We start from the raw sequence: 16,824 nt of genomic DNA, 5'->3' as shown, positions 1-16,824 counted from the left end.
CCATTCATGTTTTGAAACATGAACCTTTTATGTGACCAGGCCACCTGAGCGCCAACCATAACTATTGTGGAAGCACAGCACGGGGGGGGGGGGGGAATCGCTTGGTGATCTGCATCCTAACCAATTATTCGAAAAAAGCTTCATTTTCTACCATAACACTTTATTGAGTACCATCATATATTTACAGCAGTAATAACTATAACTATTTGTAGAAACATACAAATCATTAACATTATTGCATTATAACATAAACTACAAAATGATAAATAGGATAGGCCTAAGATCCTGTGCGGATGCTTTTTAGCCAGTTTCGGGACACCTGTACAAGAGGCTTATATGATGTGCAATAGGCCTATGTGAAACAGACGCACTGAAACTGGCTAAATAGCATCTATACAGTATATTCTAAGATAAAATATATATTGCAACATAACTTGTTGCAAACTTGACGGGATTAATTTTATTTCCAGTTGAAAATAAACAACAAAAGTATTTTGCCAGACTTTTCAATTCCATGAAACTTAAATAGTAGAAATATTTCCAAGCCTCAAGATGACGGAAAATAAAAATAAACTGGTGTGGACGGATTTCAAAGTAAAGTTAAATTAATGGGATCACATTGATTCTGGACGGCGAGTGCTTAAAATCCTCAAGCACAAAATTGAAAAATAAACAGCCGTGAAAGATTTACAACATTAAATTAAAAATTTCCTCTTCAAACCTGACTTTCTCAAGGGTGAAATTCAAAGATATATTAATGCAAAATGAACTGGGACTTTTCCAAAAGACACTTTAGGATAAAATACATATACTGCTATGTCAGCAACTGCCTCCACTAAAGTCAGATTTGAAGGTGTAAAACATTGGATGTACAGATCCCCATCAATTATTACAGCATGTCACAAAAAAAAGAAGCCAGCAAATCTAACGAACTTAGAAGACCACCTCGTTACCATGGGTTTTTTTTAAATTGTAAATTTTTGAAAATCTAATAACTTGAAAATAAAAAATATGAAAATAGTCATGGTTTCTGTAGAATCAGCAGTATAATTTCAATGAAAACAACCATGAATTAGTATAGACTCTTAATTCTTGGATAGGTTACAATTCCTTGTACCAATTCAAAGTGTAGGACCTCTGTTGAAATTGGACGGAATATTCTATAAAATGCAAAAAGATACATAACTGATCTCCTGCCTACATTCGAAAATATGTCAACAATGCTAAATTTACATTCACAAAACGTAACCTCTTTCTTTGTTATATTGGGCTATGAGAGTGCATCTTAAATATTTTTCACATGAATTCATTGTTCCTCATTCTCGGTGAAGCTCGAAGTGGTGGGAGGCCACGACCAGATTGTTGCGAACCCAACAAGGCCTCTTTATCTGTATTGTAGCGCTCATAATGTTCGGGTGAATTATGACCAATTGGCTCTGGCCTCTCATTCGAGTCAAGAGCAAGCGAGTCCATTTCTCGATCAATGACAGATTCTGCGATGCTATATTTTGGTCGGTTTGAAAGAGTGTCACGGCTGAAATGCGGTTTAGATTCCATCAAGCTCGGCCGATGCATTTCTGCTATAGATCCACCCCGACTGAAACGTGGCTTTTTATCCTGCTCCGCTAGAGCATCCGATATGAAGCCTTTTGATGGCCTATGGCTGAGACGTGGTTTTTCATCAAATCCGCCCAAAGCTGACCCCCGATTTCCAAGTGGTTTTCCAAGTAGTTGATCCCTTAGGCTGATTCCAGAGCTGGTCTTTTTAACTTTCCGTCTCCTGAAAAGATTTGATGAGATAGGTTGAAAAATCAGTCGCACCAGGTTGATTATGGGGTGCTGCAATGAGGCACGCAACTTGAAATGCCCTATATTTGCAAATTTATACATGAAAAGTACAAAACCTTGTTAGCGATCTATGCTCTACTTGGACTAACAGGGTTCAAGTCGAGTAAGTCACATCTGGTATACAACGCTCAAATTACTGATTTAACATTTTCCTCTAATTTCTGGCATCAAAGCCTGGGTTGTTACGATATTGGTCAACTGTGCAATTCCCATCTCTTCAAGCACACTTCATACACGTACATGTACTTAAAATTAACTGCAAGCTCTGAAACACTGTAACATTCAAAAATCAAAACAGACAGAAAAGAAACCTTGAAAATGAGAAAAGAAATCAACAGTTAAAAACATGGATGAACTTTTGGCCCGAACAGTGATGTGCTACAATACAATGGCTTTTGTGGAGTAGACCACCATCCCAAGTAGTGAGCTTAACTGTGAACAAAACGAAATATGTTAGAAATCAAATTTGTTAAACTGTGAAAATGAAATGGAACGTTAGATGAATTAAATGTTATCTACCAGCACACAGGCATGTTATATGAAGATTGGTCTATTACTTTGGCTCCACTTTTCCATTCTTTATAAGTTTGGACTTTGAGTCTGAAGTAGAGGTGTCTGTTTGAAGTGATTCGTCGTCCTCCAGTCTCAGGGTGACAGATAGGGCAGAGCTGCAAGCAGACATTTGTTATCAAGCATAAGCTAAGCTGCATCTTCATTAAAATGGTAAAGGTATAACAATATTGCAAGTCAGCAACCACCACCTTGCTTTACATGTATTAATATGGATAAAGGATCAGACCGCATTCATTTTACCGTACCATATATATGATAACAACATCAAAGCAGATTCACAAGACAGTGTTGCATTCTACCATTATATTTTAGTTTATTTACGCTAATGTCTCTAGTCTTTTTATATCATCCATTGTTCGTCCAACTTGGACAGCAAGAAACTACAGGTGGGAATATTGGAATTTCTTCTAGTAAGAGTTAAAGACTACAAATATATATGATAGTGCCAGCTTTAAATGTACAATGCAAAACAAAACAAATTTTTACATTAATACCATAAGCTAACTAAAGCTGATTGGATTACTTTGCTTGTGGTTGACTGCTAAACTTTGACTTACTGACTAATCTATTGAAAACCCTGCAAAAAATTAGTAGATTATGACATTTATGTGTGTAAATTGGATAGGATTAACGGTGTGTGGGAGGAGGGATAAGGCTATAAATCAACAGAGGTCACGACATTGTGAGGGGACAGAACACTGCTCAATGACAGGCGGACTTGTTGAAAGATGATAAAGACCCCAAAGTATCTCATGCAGACGGTCGCAGCAATTGGAGATTTAGAGAAAGGCAGGTGAAAGAAACGTATTATTGGCAGAAGATTTTGTTTTAGATATCTCACCTGTTATTCAATTTGTCGGTGGACGCGTTGACAAAATGAAATGTTTTGAGGGACATGGATAAAGACAGGGAGAGAAGTTCTAAGATGTAACAGTTGGATGCTGGACCAATCTTAATCTTTCATTTAGCGAACGATTTTTAGGGAAAAATAGTAGAGGAAAAAATATATAATTCAGAACCCAGTCATCAAAAACGAATTCTCACCTGCCCAAAGCTGGTAGACTCTCATCAAAGGTGGCAGACGTTGCCACCCTTATCCTCTCTGCCAGGGAATGTCCTCCCTTGCTTGGTTGCCTGAAAGTGAGACACACGATAAGCTTTCTAGTCTAACTATTTGTAACACTGATTCTCTACCCTAACTCCCACACGCTGTAGCAGTCCAGAAATCTAATGCACTGGCCCTTTTCAAGCAACTCACCATCTGCATCTACAGTATTTGTCTCCAGCTGACCTTTGACAGAACTTGCCAACAAGTTTGAATAAGCCTACAAAACCATCATTTTTGCGCGAGATTGGTGCGATGAACTGAGCTATTTGATAAAGCTTCATCAAAAGCAATACTGTAGGCCTACTGCTATATTCTTAATCTGAAATATTTACATCTGAACGCTCTCGTCATAAATCTGTGTGAAGATCTCGGCTATCTCCGCCTCCTGTCGTAGCGGGAACAGCATACGCAGAACATCCAGCAGCTCCTCCTTTTGAAAGCAGCCCAACCTAACCAGGCCAGCGATGAACCCCAATTCCTGGGAATTGACTGCTTCGGCCTTCCTTATTTCGTGTTGGCGTCGGACGTCTTCGAGAGTCTGGTTCATCTCTTTGTCCATGCGATTCCTAAAATCGATGTGTTCGTTGTAAATATATGTTACATGCAGTGCAACAGGTTATACTAGACTCAATCAGCGTCTTTTTGAACACAAATTGTCATCCATTTCAAGTCGAGGAATATAGGAACTCATTTTGTTTACTTGAATCTTGAACATTTCATTTCTTTCGAACTGACCAGGAGTACTGGATTCCTTAAAACTGAAATTTAGTAAGAGTGCAAATTTACTACCAAACTGGCCAAGATGGTCAAAGCAATGAAACTGACTTACTTGAATTTCTCCATCTCCAACATATGCTTATGCATGATAGAGACCCGCTTGATCTTCGATGCAGCCTTACTCTTCGTACCGCCAATTACCTCCTTGAGTTCCTTCTCATGGATATCTTTCAAGGCTTGTTCCTTCTGCTCCATACGCTCAGCCAGACGCTGTCGCAGGACCTAGAAATGTCCGAAAAATCATGAGATAAACACCCAACTAGTTTTCATCATTTTGCGAGATAAATAGAGCATAGCATCTCCTCAGGACCTGTTCATTCAAAGCCAATTCTAAAGTATTGGTAATTTGACTAAATTTACTACTATACTGTACGTGAACCACAAAATTTTCTTACAAAATAAAAGCGCCATGAAATTCGAAAATCTGGCGGTTGACTGTTTATTTGATTCTGGGGGACTAATGTGATTGACAATCAAGCGGAGGAAAACAAATTCTTGGTGAGGTAGAACTGAAAATGATAAAGACTAAACATCTTTCACCGAAATGATCCTGAAATCACCAATTCTTGAACAACTCAGGATATCTTGAAGAGATGAAAATCTCTAGAAGTGAAAGGCCAATTTGCAAAAGAATCAGTGCATGGATGATAAAGTAATAAGAATATTCCTTGGGTGAGAAATACGACATGCTGGGTCACAATCAATAGGGTCAGTGAAACTGCAGTAACAGGAGGATGAATGCAACAGAATTTTGACTGTAATTTTAACGGGTGAAAGTCTGATGACAACCTGGATGTCCGTATTTATATTGACACTATTAGGTGACAGCATGAAATGCCTTGGATGCTTGTTCACATCAGTATCAGAGCAGTGATTTTCAGAATAACTTGTGTCCGATATCGGTCTCATACCAGCAGGTAAAAAATCTAGTGTGATACACCAGTCTCCTATACTTTCACTATCCCCCACAGTTATTGCAATTCTTTTAACAGAAGAAACACCACCACACAACACCGAGAGTGCCACCTATTTTCAAATAACCTCATTATTATCTTCAATTTCGTCTTGTTGGATTTCGAGATCTTGTTGAAATTTGAACCATTCTTCACGAAACCTATTTCGCTGCACAACGGTGTCACGAATTTTCTACAGCACAGGAAGCAAAAGTACGTGTTAGACTACAGACACGGTACAAAACCGAAAGCAGACGGTTGGTTATTCAGATCATAAAATGACACAAATGTAATCAGACGGATAACACGAAACTTGATTATAAGTGTCAAACGACAGTGATCATGAAGCTGATCCTAATAGCTATATTCAACATGCAATATTTAATTATTTTTTGGACAAACGCATAGTTTAGGTTTAATCTTTCGTCATCATCTTGACCTCACCTTTTCCTGTTTTTGTTTCTGAGCATCCAATTTCTTGTTCAACTTTTCTTTCTCCTGCAAAGACAATTAACTGAATATATTGATATTTCTGACAATTAAAACAGAGGATATTAGACAATTTTGTAAATTCCGGCAAGAAACTTAGCAAAAGTTCTGGTGACCGAGGAAAACCAACTTTTGTTCTCATCCAATAATAACTCACCTTTTGGTGAATCTCGATGACTTTCTGGCATTCTGGACTGGAAAGGACCCCTTTGTCTGTAAGGTCATCCATCAGATTCGACTTCAGGCTGTTGATGGCTTTCTGCTGTTCTTCAATCTGTGCCATCTGAAATGACAAATGGAAAATCAATCAGACTTTTTCTACAGCACCAAAGTTCAGGTTTCAGGGGACACCGATGACCAGTGACCACAGAATTAGAACAAGCAACAATCAAAATCCCTAACATGTTCAAAAGCCAAAATCAGAAAACCTATTGTCATCAGCCAATTAAGAAAGCCTGGCCGGAAACCAGGAGTCATGTCAGGTCAACCTGGAACAAGAATTTTCTTACCTCCTTGGCTTTCTCGAGTTGAAGAGATGCCAGCATGGCCGCCAGTCTCTCTTCTTGTTCCTTCAACGCCAAGGCTCGCTCCTGCATCATCTCGGTACGAATCTCCTCCAACTCGTCCTCCAGTTTGAGTTTATCTCCATGCAGGATAGCAATCTTCTGCTCCGCGTGTTTCTTCATCATGTTGATCTGCTCACGTTGTTTCTTGTCTTCGAGTTCATCTTCATCCTCAGTCTCTTCTTCACCTTGGCGACGTTTCATTTTCTGAAGAACAGATAAAATAATTTGAAAATTGAAGTCAAGTGTAAAAAGACATTTCGATTCTGAAACCAACATTCAGCTTATCACTCCAAAGAAAATTGAAAGAAACAAGTAGAAACCATCCACAACAATATCTCAGAACAAAAACATGCAATATTCATACTTGACCATAGAACCGACTTCCACCCCTGGAGGTCCCACACTAAACACATAACAACTAACTCTCAAGTTTTTAACATGATGAAATTGATGACAATTAACGTAAGGGTCAGAATCATACTTACTGTACCGCCCCCTCCCTGTATTGCAAGTTGAAGAAAACAATCAGTTAATTGGGACTATCTATTAGTTAGTACAAGACACACAACATGGAGTGTATGGCAAATTATTAATCCGAAACTGTGAAATACAATGGCTGCAAAGATTTCTAGGTTTACATTACAGTATTGCCTCGACAGCTGATGACACAAACAACTTTATTGCAAAACTATCTATCAAGCAACACCAACTTTCTGCCTCCTTTCTCTCACCTTTGATTCACTCATTTGTTTCTTCTCAAGGCGTTCCATCTGGGCGGTACGTTTTTTGGCAAGTTTGTCCTCGAGCATCCGTTTCTGCCGCAGTTTATTCAGGGTGAGACTGTTCTCCAGTTTTACCATCTGTTTCTCATGTTCCTTCAAGATTCTCTCGCGCTCGGCGTCCGACATGGACATCTGGTTATCGATTATGTTCCTGCAACAAATCAGAAGATAAGGTAACTTTTGAGGATCCTGATAAGTCTTGGTACCACAGACAGTCAATATAACGTCAATGGTCACTTACAAAACGCTGACCTTATCTGGATCTAAACTCTCAACTCTCAAGTTGGACTACAAGCAAGATGCTGAAACCAAATACAAGCCAAGTTGAGAGAAAAACTTGTATCTACCTCACAACATTGCCCTCATGAGCCCTGAGCTGTTCTTGCTCCTGTTTTTCTTCCAACTTTCTCTTGTCCCAATTCTTACGGTTCTTGGCCAATCGCCGCTGAAAATCAAAGAAAGGGACACATAAGATTCTGACTTCTGACTTCTTCAATGCCCCCATGATGTCAGACTGATGATCTGTTAGACCTTCAGCATTCTGGACTGGAAAGGACTGTTGTCATAGCTGATTCTAGTCACTGGATAGCTGGTCACGAGTGCAGATTATGGATGGCTAGAAGTCCTCTGTAGGGCTACTAGGACTCAGCACCAAATCACTTCTAATTACAAAATTCTGCAAATTCATTTCTCCTCACAGCGTATGACTAGAAATACTACCTTGAAGCTGTCATGCTGTATGGACCTCTCCTCTTCTTGAGCAGCCGTAAGCTGCTGGAGTTCCTTCTCATGTTGTCGAAGTAACTTGTTCAATTGGGCATCAGTCATTCCTAGAAGTAGTGAAGTTTGAGTCAGATACAAACCAAATGAAGAAATCAATGGCAAAAGATGCTTGTACCTGATGGAGAGATAATCTTTTGGTAACTGTCGAATCATCTATCAAAGATGTAAGAGCTAAAAGATATCCTAAGTTTGGACGAACGTGTTAGAAATTTTCTTTGATTTGGTACAAACCTTCCTCTCTCAATTTCTCCACCAATTTCTCCTTATTAGCAGCCAGTTCATCTTTCGTTGCATCCGTGAAACCTTCTCGTAACTTCTTAAGCTCTGTGGCATGTTCTCTATCAATGGCGTTCTCCAAATCATTCAGTTCCCCACGATGAAGTGACAGCATGGTCATGCGGCTCTCGAACAAGGTCATTGGATCGACAGGTTTGTCACCAGCTTGGGCAGCTTTGTGGTGCTTGGCTTCAAGGTTGGCCACCTGTGAATCAATCTCCTTTTGCTGAAAATATATATTTGTGTCAAAATACTTCTTCTGCATTTGGAGAGAGGTAATAGTGCTTCTGACAATGGTTTCTACAGCTCCATAGCGGCACAGTGGCTTGGAATTCAGCAGGTTTTACTTTACAAATTTCAGCCCACAGAAGGTTGCACAAGCACCCCTCATGTGGCCCTTTCAGCCTGCCAAGCAATGTTATCCATTGGGCTCTAAGGCACCCCACGATAACATTCCTCAGTGACCTTAACAAGCAATGTTACCCACAGGGCTCTGAGGCACTCCACCAAACCATTCTGCACTGACCCTACCTTAGCCTCCATCTTTGCTTTCTTCCTGGCGCTGAGCTCCTTGTGTAATTTCTCTTCTTGCTTCTTCCGGTCTTCTTCCAACTTCTGCTTCAGTTTCAGCATGTCTTCCTTCAGTTTCCTTATCATCTCCTCCATCTCAGCCTTCGTGATCACACCTTCCCTGAAACCAAATCAAAGAACGGGTTGAGATTGGCTTTTTTGAAAAAAGGTTTATAGGTGTTGACCTGCCTTCATAAGTTAGAACATAGTGTGTCTCAAACAGTCACTCACTTTTTCATGTTTTTGATGATTCCGAGTTGTTGTCCGGCCATCGTGTTCAGAAGAGCGCTATGCTCCTCCTCTTGCATTTCCTGAAACAGAAAACACAAGAACTGACTACAGGGCTTCAGAGAGGGAGCTCAATGTTGCTGATACAAAGCCAAGACAGAATACTGCTAAACTTGATTAGAAATGAGGGCTGTCATGAAGGCCTTCACCCCAAGCCCCCTTAGAATACGGCAACTGTGACCTAAAGCCAACTGTGAAGAACTAATGATTCCCAAGAAACTTTTTCAGTGTTCTATCCAACAACTCACTGTTTCAGTGGCCAGTTGCTTCCTCCTTGCCAGTTTCTCCTCGAGGACCATGCGCTGCCGCGAAATCTCCTCATCGTAGAGCATCTCCAGCTTAGCCTGGTTCTTCGCATGTTCCTTCATCAGCCAATCAATCTGCTCGGGCTGGAGGTCACCGTTACGGGCAATGTCATCCAGGAAATGTTGCTGTCCATCTTTGATGCCCATCCGACGTCTGATGGCAAATTCCTAAAAAACGAATCAGATTGTCTTTCCACTTTTACGGATATCATTTGTCTGTCCAAAGGACGTCTTTAATAGAGAGGTTCAACAGTATAACAAGGGATCATTCCATACACTTTCCTCAAGAAACGGTTAAAAATCATGTCCATACCTTTCTGAGATTCTCTGTCTCCTCATCCTGTTCAAGCTTGAGACGATAGGCAAGTTCATTCTGTTCCGTCTGGTGTTTCTGGTGGAGCAATTCCATCAACTCCTTCTGATTCTCCTCGGGAAGGTCCCTGATGCTCTCCTGGGTCTTCTGCCTCTCCTGGCTCTGGAGGCCAAGCAACTCAGCAAGTTTGGCCTACAAGTTTAATTTGCCAGATCATTAAGAAGGTTGTTATCATAACAATAGTAAACACCTAGGTTGAGCTTCAGTAGTGTTTTTTCCCTCTATGAGGTGTGCGAAGCTGCGTGGCGTCGTTGCCAGAGAAAAGTAACAATTTCACGACCGGCCGCCATAACGGAATCAGAGCACCAAACCAAGACCAAGAATGGCATTACTTATCTAATCTCAAAGCCCTACCTTATTCTTATTGGCTAATCTCTTAAGAATCTCCTTCAATTCCTTCCTGTAATCGCCCTCCAACTTCTTATCCAAATCTCCAAGGTTCTTCATGAACAAGCCGAGTGACTTCGCTTCAACTTCTGGCGCAACATCACCATTCTGACACAGACTCCGCACAGTCAACGTCGACGCTTCGACAGAGGCGTTATTACGCTCATTGTCAAGGTTCTGATCAACATGGATGGTGGACAGAATGTCCAAGCTGAAGGAAATGAAGTAGAAATTCAACTGTCTCGACTTTCAGGTAAGAAATCAACTATACTGTTTACATATGTTTCCAGTACGACCATCAGGGTCAGGAAACGCAGATATCTCATGTCAAGCAATGCTTTTAGGATAGGCATCTGAGTCTTACAATCGATATAAGAATACACATATCAGATAGAAATCTATGATGGGCTTAGGCTTTTGAATATGCTGAAAGGTACATGTATATGTAGTTACGCCTAACACCTTCTCACTTGATGTTTACAAGACTAGGAAGAGGCATTTCTGTGAAACACTTACTTGTCAAGTTCACGGTGAATTCCTAGCTTATCCTTCATCGTCAAGATGAATACAATGCTTTCATCCACTCCAATCAAGCTGAAAGAATTGAATAATTAGAAGTTGATTTTGGCTGAAAATTTGAAATCTTTTTTACAATTCAACACATGCCTCCAACTGAAGGCATGAATCTTGTCTTGGGCTGTTCATCATCCTCGTGGAATGTGTTAGATACAGACTGAGTACCACATCAACAGAGAAAATATGACTGGGATGCTCAAAAAAGTCCTTCCTCTACCTGTAATCTTTGATGAGGTTGCCAGTCTTCCTCATGGCCTCTTTATGATCCGTCATCACTGTCCTCATCTTCGACTTGAGATCCTTCATCTGAAGACAAAGAGAAGGTTTGGCCTCAAATAAAACAGAATTTATGGAACCCTCCTACATAGATCACAGTTACAATTTGATCCTACCATCATATCAGATTGTCACTTCTTTTCTTCAGTCCAAGTTTTTCTGATAAACACTAGCAAAATATGAAAAATCAAGATCAGATTTTGGAGAAACTGAACACTCTGACCCTTGCCAAATCATTTCATGGGTATCATAATCATTACAATGCAAATCAGACATAAGTTTCTTGTGGAAGGCCAACTTGATTGTCCTCACCTCTGCTTCTGATGCCGGCTGTACTTCGGACTTGATCCCCTTCTTACACACACAGATGACCAGGACCCAGATGACTAGCGCTATCAGTGCTCCCGCCAAAAGGCCAAAGAATGCAGTCAGAATGGCAAAGCCGTACAGGTTGGCCGTCTGAAATGAACAACCACACATCAGAGCAAACGCAAAGACCATTTGAAAATACAGTAGAACTTCTCTATTAAGGACACTCTTGGGACTGAGAAATGCTGTTCATTACAGAGAGATGTCTTGATTACAGGTGTCTAAATAACCGAATGTGTCTTAAACACACATGGAGACGTGACCTAATAGGAATCGAAATGATTTCAATTCTTTAAAGGCAACTAGCAAATGAGACTGTTTTGCCAAGAAAATACACCTGTCATGCCTGTACAGTAGAGACACCTAGTGTGCAAACCGGTTACTGATTACTTGTTTACTTACTGAAGTTACTATTGTTCCATTCCTAGTCAGACAAACACTGGCAGAATCAACAAATTTGACTGTTTGCGGCTGAAATATGAGAAACTGATTACACGACATGGTGAAGTAGGATCAATAACAGGGGAAGAGACAAGCACGATGCCTCAATTTCAAATAAGATTTAGACGGTGAATTTGACATCAGAATCCACAAAAGCTTGATTTTCATGAACATCAGTACAGGAAGAGAAAATTGATACGTACATTGCCTGCAGTATCCATGTACTGCATCTCATAACTGAGTAAGACTTGTTTAGTTGTGTCACCCACTGGCAGATAGGTCTCCCCTGTCCCTTTAGGCCCGGCAACATACTTCATCGCCAAAGACTGGCCCACTGAAAAGAGAGATGTGATCTGTATAGCCAACAATGAGGACAGAGACGAGTGGACAGTAGACTTCCAGTTCTTAACATAGTCCAGAATCAAAAGAAAAAGAATCACTGGTAAATTTCATCGCTCGAATGAGACGTAAAACCAAAGCTCCTTGTACAGTGAGTGTAAGGTAAAGACGCCACACTATGCGAGAAACATGAGTACATGAGTAGCTTTAATGGACTCTCCCTCTGGCCAAAGATGAAATCACTACGGTAGGCCAATAGACCCAAATGGTGTGTAACAGTAGTGGCAAGCAGAGAGCGGCTCCTCAGACCTTCGAGAAGGAAAAATCTCAGAGAATAACACCTCCAAGTAGAGCGAGCGTTGAAGATGAATCACTGGTTCACTTACAGCCTAAGCTTCCTTTTGTATATTGAATGGTGTTCGCCAGTATGGTGAAGCCAGGAGTCCCCACATTCGGAGTAATTCCACTCGACGTGTACGTATCAAAGTTCCTTACATCGTCGCTGATAACGACATTTGATGCAGATGCTGTTGATGACGACACATGATTGACATCTACTTCAAACTTGACACGCTGCGGATTTGTTGTGGCATCCGCAAGCTGTAGAAAATATGATAGGAAAAAGTGACTAAAATATCAAATGCTGTTAATGCTTCATACTTGTAGATATCTTAATTTGGTAAATTGGAACTTCATTGATAATGAGGGATGGTCACAACAAAGAAGGCCAATAGAGATAAGATCTGTTTGATTGACAACCTCTGAATGGAACACATCTTACGCTATATGACACATATGGAGTGGACCATGCTAATTTCCAACCAAAATAGTCTATTACAACAGTAAAACTTACCGACACACTCTTAGTAACTTGCAGGTTCGGACGCGTGATGGTGATACCAAACATATTGAGATATGCCTTGTTGCTATTCACTTGCAAGAATGGATAGAGTGTACCGGACACTGCACCACTGGGCCTTGTTGCTGCAAAGGTCGTCTGAAAAACATCCAAAATACAACAGTACAGAGCAGAATCTTAAGCAAGAGGCCCAAGGGCCTCGCGTTCAGCAGAAACATTCTTGAAAGAGTTGCTCAAACTGAGGCAGACATCATACTTTTGATAAAGATGAAATTGCATTTTATGAGCATCATTTTGGAAGAGTTTAGTTTCAAAACAAGATCTTTTGAGGAAAAAGGAATTCAAATGGAACATTCGTTTTGAACATGGGCTATTCAGCTTGTACATCATACATGTACGAAGCCAAGAGGCATACCAAATGAGTTATCAACCTTACCTTCAATGTAACAGTCGCCCCAGAAACTCCTCCGATAATTGGGTTGGTCAATATGCCTATATCCCGCCTGATGTAAAACGTGTAAGTTGGACTGACCGCACGTTTCCGTCTGCTGTTTCCAGTCGTGAATCCACCTCCTACATTAGGGTTGTATTGGATGACAGCATTTGGGGTTATTGTGCTAGCTTTCCCTTCGACTGGAGACTCATTGCTTGGCCCGACCGTTGCCTCTGTTTAATGAAAAATCATATTGAAAATCAAATTGACCAAAGTGTCAAGCAGGACACTATCAATACCATTACATTACTGGTAGCTCTATGAACAATCTTGGGGCATATGTATGGTCATTTCAGAGGAAACTAGTCACCCTGGGGAAAGTACCGCTATGCAACGGCCATCTTCTCTTTCACAATATCAGTGAGAGGTTTCCAATTGTAGTTTTTTTCAGTCGAGAGCACTTCAATTTCAATTTGACTGATAGATCGAGCGATCAATTATGATGGTCACCTCCAGACTTTTCCTTGAATGCCGAGCTGTTTTTGACACTTCTCATTATACTTTTTGCTATAACTTACATATCCATCACTAGGCAACAAACATTGCCATCAGACCAAATTTGAAGCAAGTCACCTAAAGAAATACACCTTTAACTTACCAATGCAATGGCCCTGAAACTTCATCGTCCCCAATGGCATCATAAACACTGTCTGACATTTCACCTCTTCATTCACGTGGAATGTAGTCGGGAAATTACAAGTATTGGCCGTAATTTCTATGGACTTTGTCGCTTTTGATATACTTCCATAAAGAGAATGTGGCTCTGAAATTTTGAATGAGAAAATAGTTCGAGTGAATTCTGAAAATTGGGATGAATCCAAGTACTGTCAAATAAGTTAAAATGCAGGAAAAATGTGGTCAAAACTTCTGCCTTTAATGAGAGGAAACTTCTCACACGTGTTTAATCAAGAACATACATAAACACTTTGATAACGGACATCGGCTTCTGCTTGAATATTTCTGACTTTATAATATATTCACATTTACACTGGACTTTTCAACAACGACAAAGACGCAATCTCGCAAAACCGCAAATATTCCCCGTTTTGCAGCACTTTATCAAATATAACTTACTGTTTGGATATTTTTCACCAGTATATGACACAGTTATGCCAATTGTGGCAATCTCTTGAATCAGTACAGCAACTGTAAGATGACAATACATCTCGATGGTGAAGTTCTGTGGAGGAGCTTGGACAACATTACCGATTGTAAAGCCGGAGAGCAGAGACGTTACCAGTATAGCCGTCTTGGTACCATTGGGAAGGGTAACATCTGACTGAGTGCAATCATATCCAGTTGGTAGGCTTGTTAAAGTCACCTGTGAAAAAGAAGGGAATTTACACAGAGTAGATGAATTGGGTGAGGCATAATAGCACTTACAACAAGTTTATTGCTGAACTTGATATGAATACACATGGATATATTTAACAATAAAACTGATGTATCCTGCTATCAATTTCAAAAGAAAATGTAAAATAACACTTTTTGATTGTTTACTGTCAGTATGAATAATTTACTTCCTGGGCCCGGTTGTTCAAAACCAATTTTGTCAATGATGTTGGCGTTAACTTTACCTGGCGTTATCTCCCTCAGTTAAACCCTTAGACTTAACGCCAAGTCAGGTTAATGCCAGCGTTAGTGACATAACTGGTTTTGAGCAACTGGGCCCTGGTCTTACCTGAGCAGCTTTAGCATCAACAGTTGATCCATTATCATGTCCAACAACTGCAGTCACTTTGACATAATTTCCAGCCTCAAGAGCAGATGTTGTATTCCATTTAAATGAATTGAACTTAAGCGCAGTCCCGATTAATAGTAACGAAGAAGACGAATCAAGAGGGGGAGTTGTGTTATATGTGGCCAGAATTTTAAATACGATCGTTTCGCCAACAGTTGGGCGAGCAATTGGAAATGTGAATTTCACTTCAAGTTTCACTGTGTCCAGTCCACCGTTGAAGCTTGTGAAGTTGAACAAGAGTCCGTATGGCGAAAGTGTTGGCGAGTTACTAGCTAGGCTAGTTAAGTTAAAAGGTTCAGTCCCATTAAATGGACTACTGTAAGTGCCGATGCTTCCAGTTCCAATTATTTTAACATCGTCGATGTTGCTGGTATTTACAATGGCTTTCACATATCTGTACGTCACGTTAGGACCACATGAAACAGATGTGCCATTGTATAAGGTTTTGCAGGACTGCCTGGGGCTCGACTCCATAGGTATTTCTATTTTTACTTCCAGGGGTAATTTTGTTACATTGTCTGCACTAGTACCAGTCACATCAATTGTCAGAGTACAAGATTGTGGTCGATATGCTGTTTGAGTGCCCTGGGAGTTCTGCGGACAAAGTATGGATGACGTTAAACCTATTTCAGCAGCAAGGGAACATCGAAAACACTGTAGAATGAGAATTCCACAGGCCAATAACTTGACGAATTGTTTGAAGCATTCCATGTTGAAATATAGCTTAGTTCTGATTATGGCACTGGCAGAAGTGTAACTGTTGTGTAATAATGGAATGGGTCTTACAGTCGTGACCGTTGATAAAGAATCTTAGGCTTTCTAAGTTATTGGCAGGCCCATCCTAATTCCTATCCAAATCTGTGGAATGATATGTTCAAGAGAAGATGCTGCCGAAGTTGAAGTAGGGAACTCAATCAGGAAACTGAACTACATCATCCTGATGATGGCCCAAGTTCTGAACTCCTGAAGGAAGAAAAAGAACAGTCAAGTAACTTTTATTAAAAAATGTGGCAAAATGAGGTCTATCTAAATACTATAATTATAAATAGGCCTAGGCCCATCTATCTTCACACAACCCGGTTGCATGACGGCACATAATAGCACCAGATGAAAGAAAAACAGGGTTTCTTCTTGGCATCTGCACTCTGAACATTTGACTGATGACCAAAACATGAAAAAGAGATTAAACACTCAAAAAATGCACCACCAACATGAACATAGGCCATAGGCTAGTATAGGACCTCCCTGTCATAACTCAAAACTACTAGGCCCTAACCCCCTAACGACAACGAAGTGATAGTGAGGTCATGAACTGAAAACTGAGAACTCTGAAAGCAATTTTTATCCATAAATGATCACATTTAATAACACCAAAACTTTCAATATACTTTCGGATGCGAGATTGTCATGAATAAACAAGATGTATTAGTGAGAAATGAGTACTTTATTCCCTTCTTGTTATATCCAGCTTACTCCAAAAATGTGGGTGCGCATAGAATATTGGAAGGTGGAACGAAGTGTGGACCACAAAATGCAAATGTCAGTTTAGTGTTTTTGGTGGGTTTCAAGGAAGATATAAGAGCATATTCACAAACTTATCTATTCATCAACTATTTTTATAAAAAATTGATGGAAAAAATTGCGATGTTACT

At 40.2% G+C, this 16,824-nt stretch overlaps 1 protein-coding gene across 4 annotated transcripts; it reads right to left on the bottom strand.

The window, feature by feature from the left end:
• Positions 1-153: 153 nt before the first annotated feature.
• Positions 154-16,659, bottom strand: LOC135488970 (limbin-like). Of its 4 annotated transcripts, XM_064773992.1 has the most exons (30): positions 16,616-16,659; positions 15,113-16,135; positions 14,506-14,752; positions 14,030-14,194; positions 13,375-13,604; positions 12,933-13,076; positions 12,466-12,679; positions 11,944-12,074; positions 11,702-11,770; positions 11,243-11,389; positions 10,872-10,960; positions 10,595-10,672; positions 10,046-10,289; positions 9,632-9,823; positions 9,262-9,486; positions 8,957-9,036; positions 8,687-8,846; positions 8,111-8,381; positions 7,817-7,926; positions 7,444-7,541; positions 7,046-7,247; positions 6,800-6,814; positions 6,258-6,518; positions 5,906-6,031; positions 5,704-5,757; positions 4,359-4,528; positions 3,862-4,095; positions 3,466-3,555; positions 2,979-2,998; positions 1,610-1,780 (listed from the first exon to the last, which is right to left on the bottom strand). In XM_064773992.1, the coding sequence occupies exons 2-30, from the start codon at positions 15,881-15,883 to the stop codon at positions 1,740-1,742; spliced, it is 4,878 nt and encodes a 1,625-aa protein (XP_064630062.1). In that variant the 5' UTR covers positions 15,884-16,135; positions 16,616-16,659; the 3' UTR covers positions 1,610-1,739. The 4 variants fall into 4 exon arrangements, with proteins under 4 accessions (XP_064630059.1, XP_064630060.1, XP_064630061.1 ...); XM_064773989.1 differs by lacking the exon at positions 2,979-2,998 and having other exon boundaries at positions 154-1,780; XM_064773990.1 differs by lacking the exon at positions 2,979-2,998 and having other exon boundaries at positions 154-1,780; positions 16,561-16,630.
• Positions 16,660-16,824: the final 165 nt, after the last annotated feature.

The sequence above is a fragment of the Lineus longissimus genome, chromosome 6, assembly GCF_910592395.1.
Source record: "Lineus longissimus chromosome 6, tnLinLong1.2, whole genome shotgun sequence".
NCBI lineage: Eukaryota > Metazoa > Nemertea > Pilidiophora > Heteronemertea > Lineidae > Lineus > Lineus longissimus.
The sequence above is the reverse complement of the archived record's forward strand: the minus strand, read 5'-3'. Positions and strand labels throughout refer to the sequence as shown.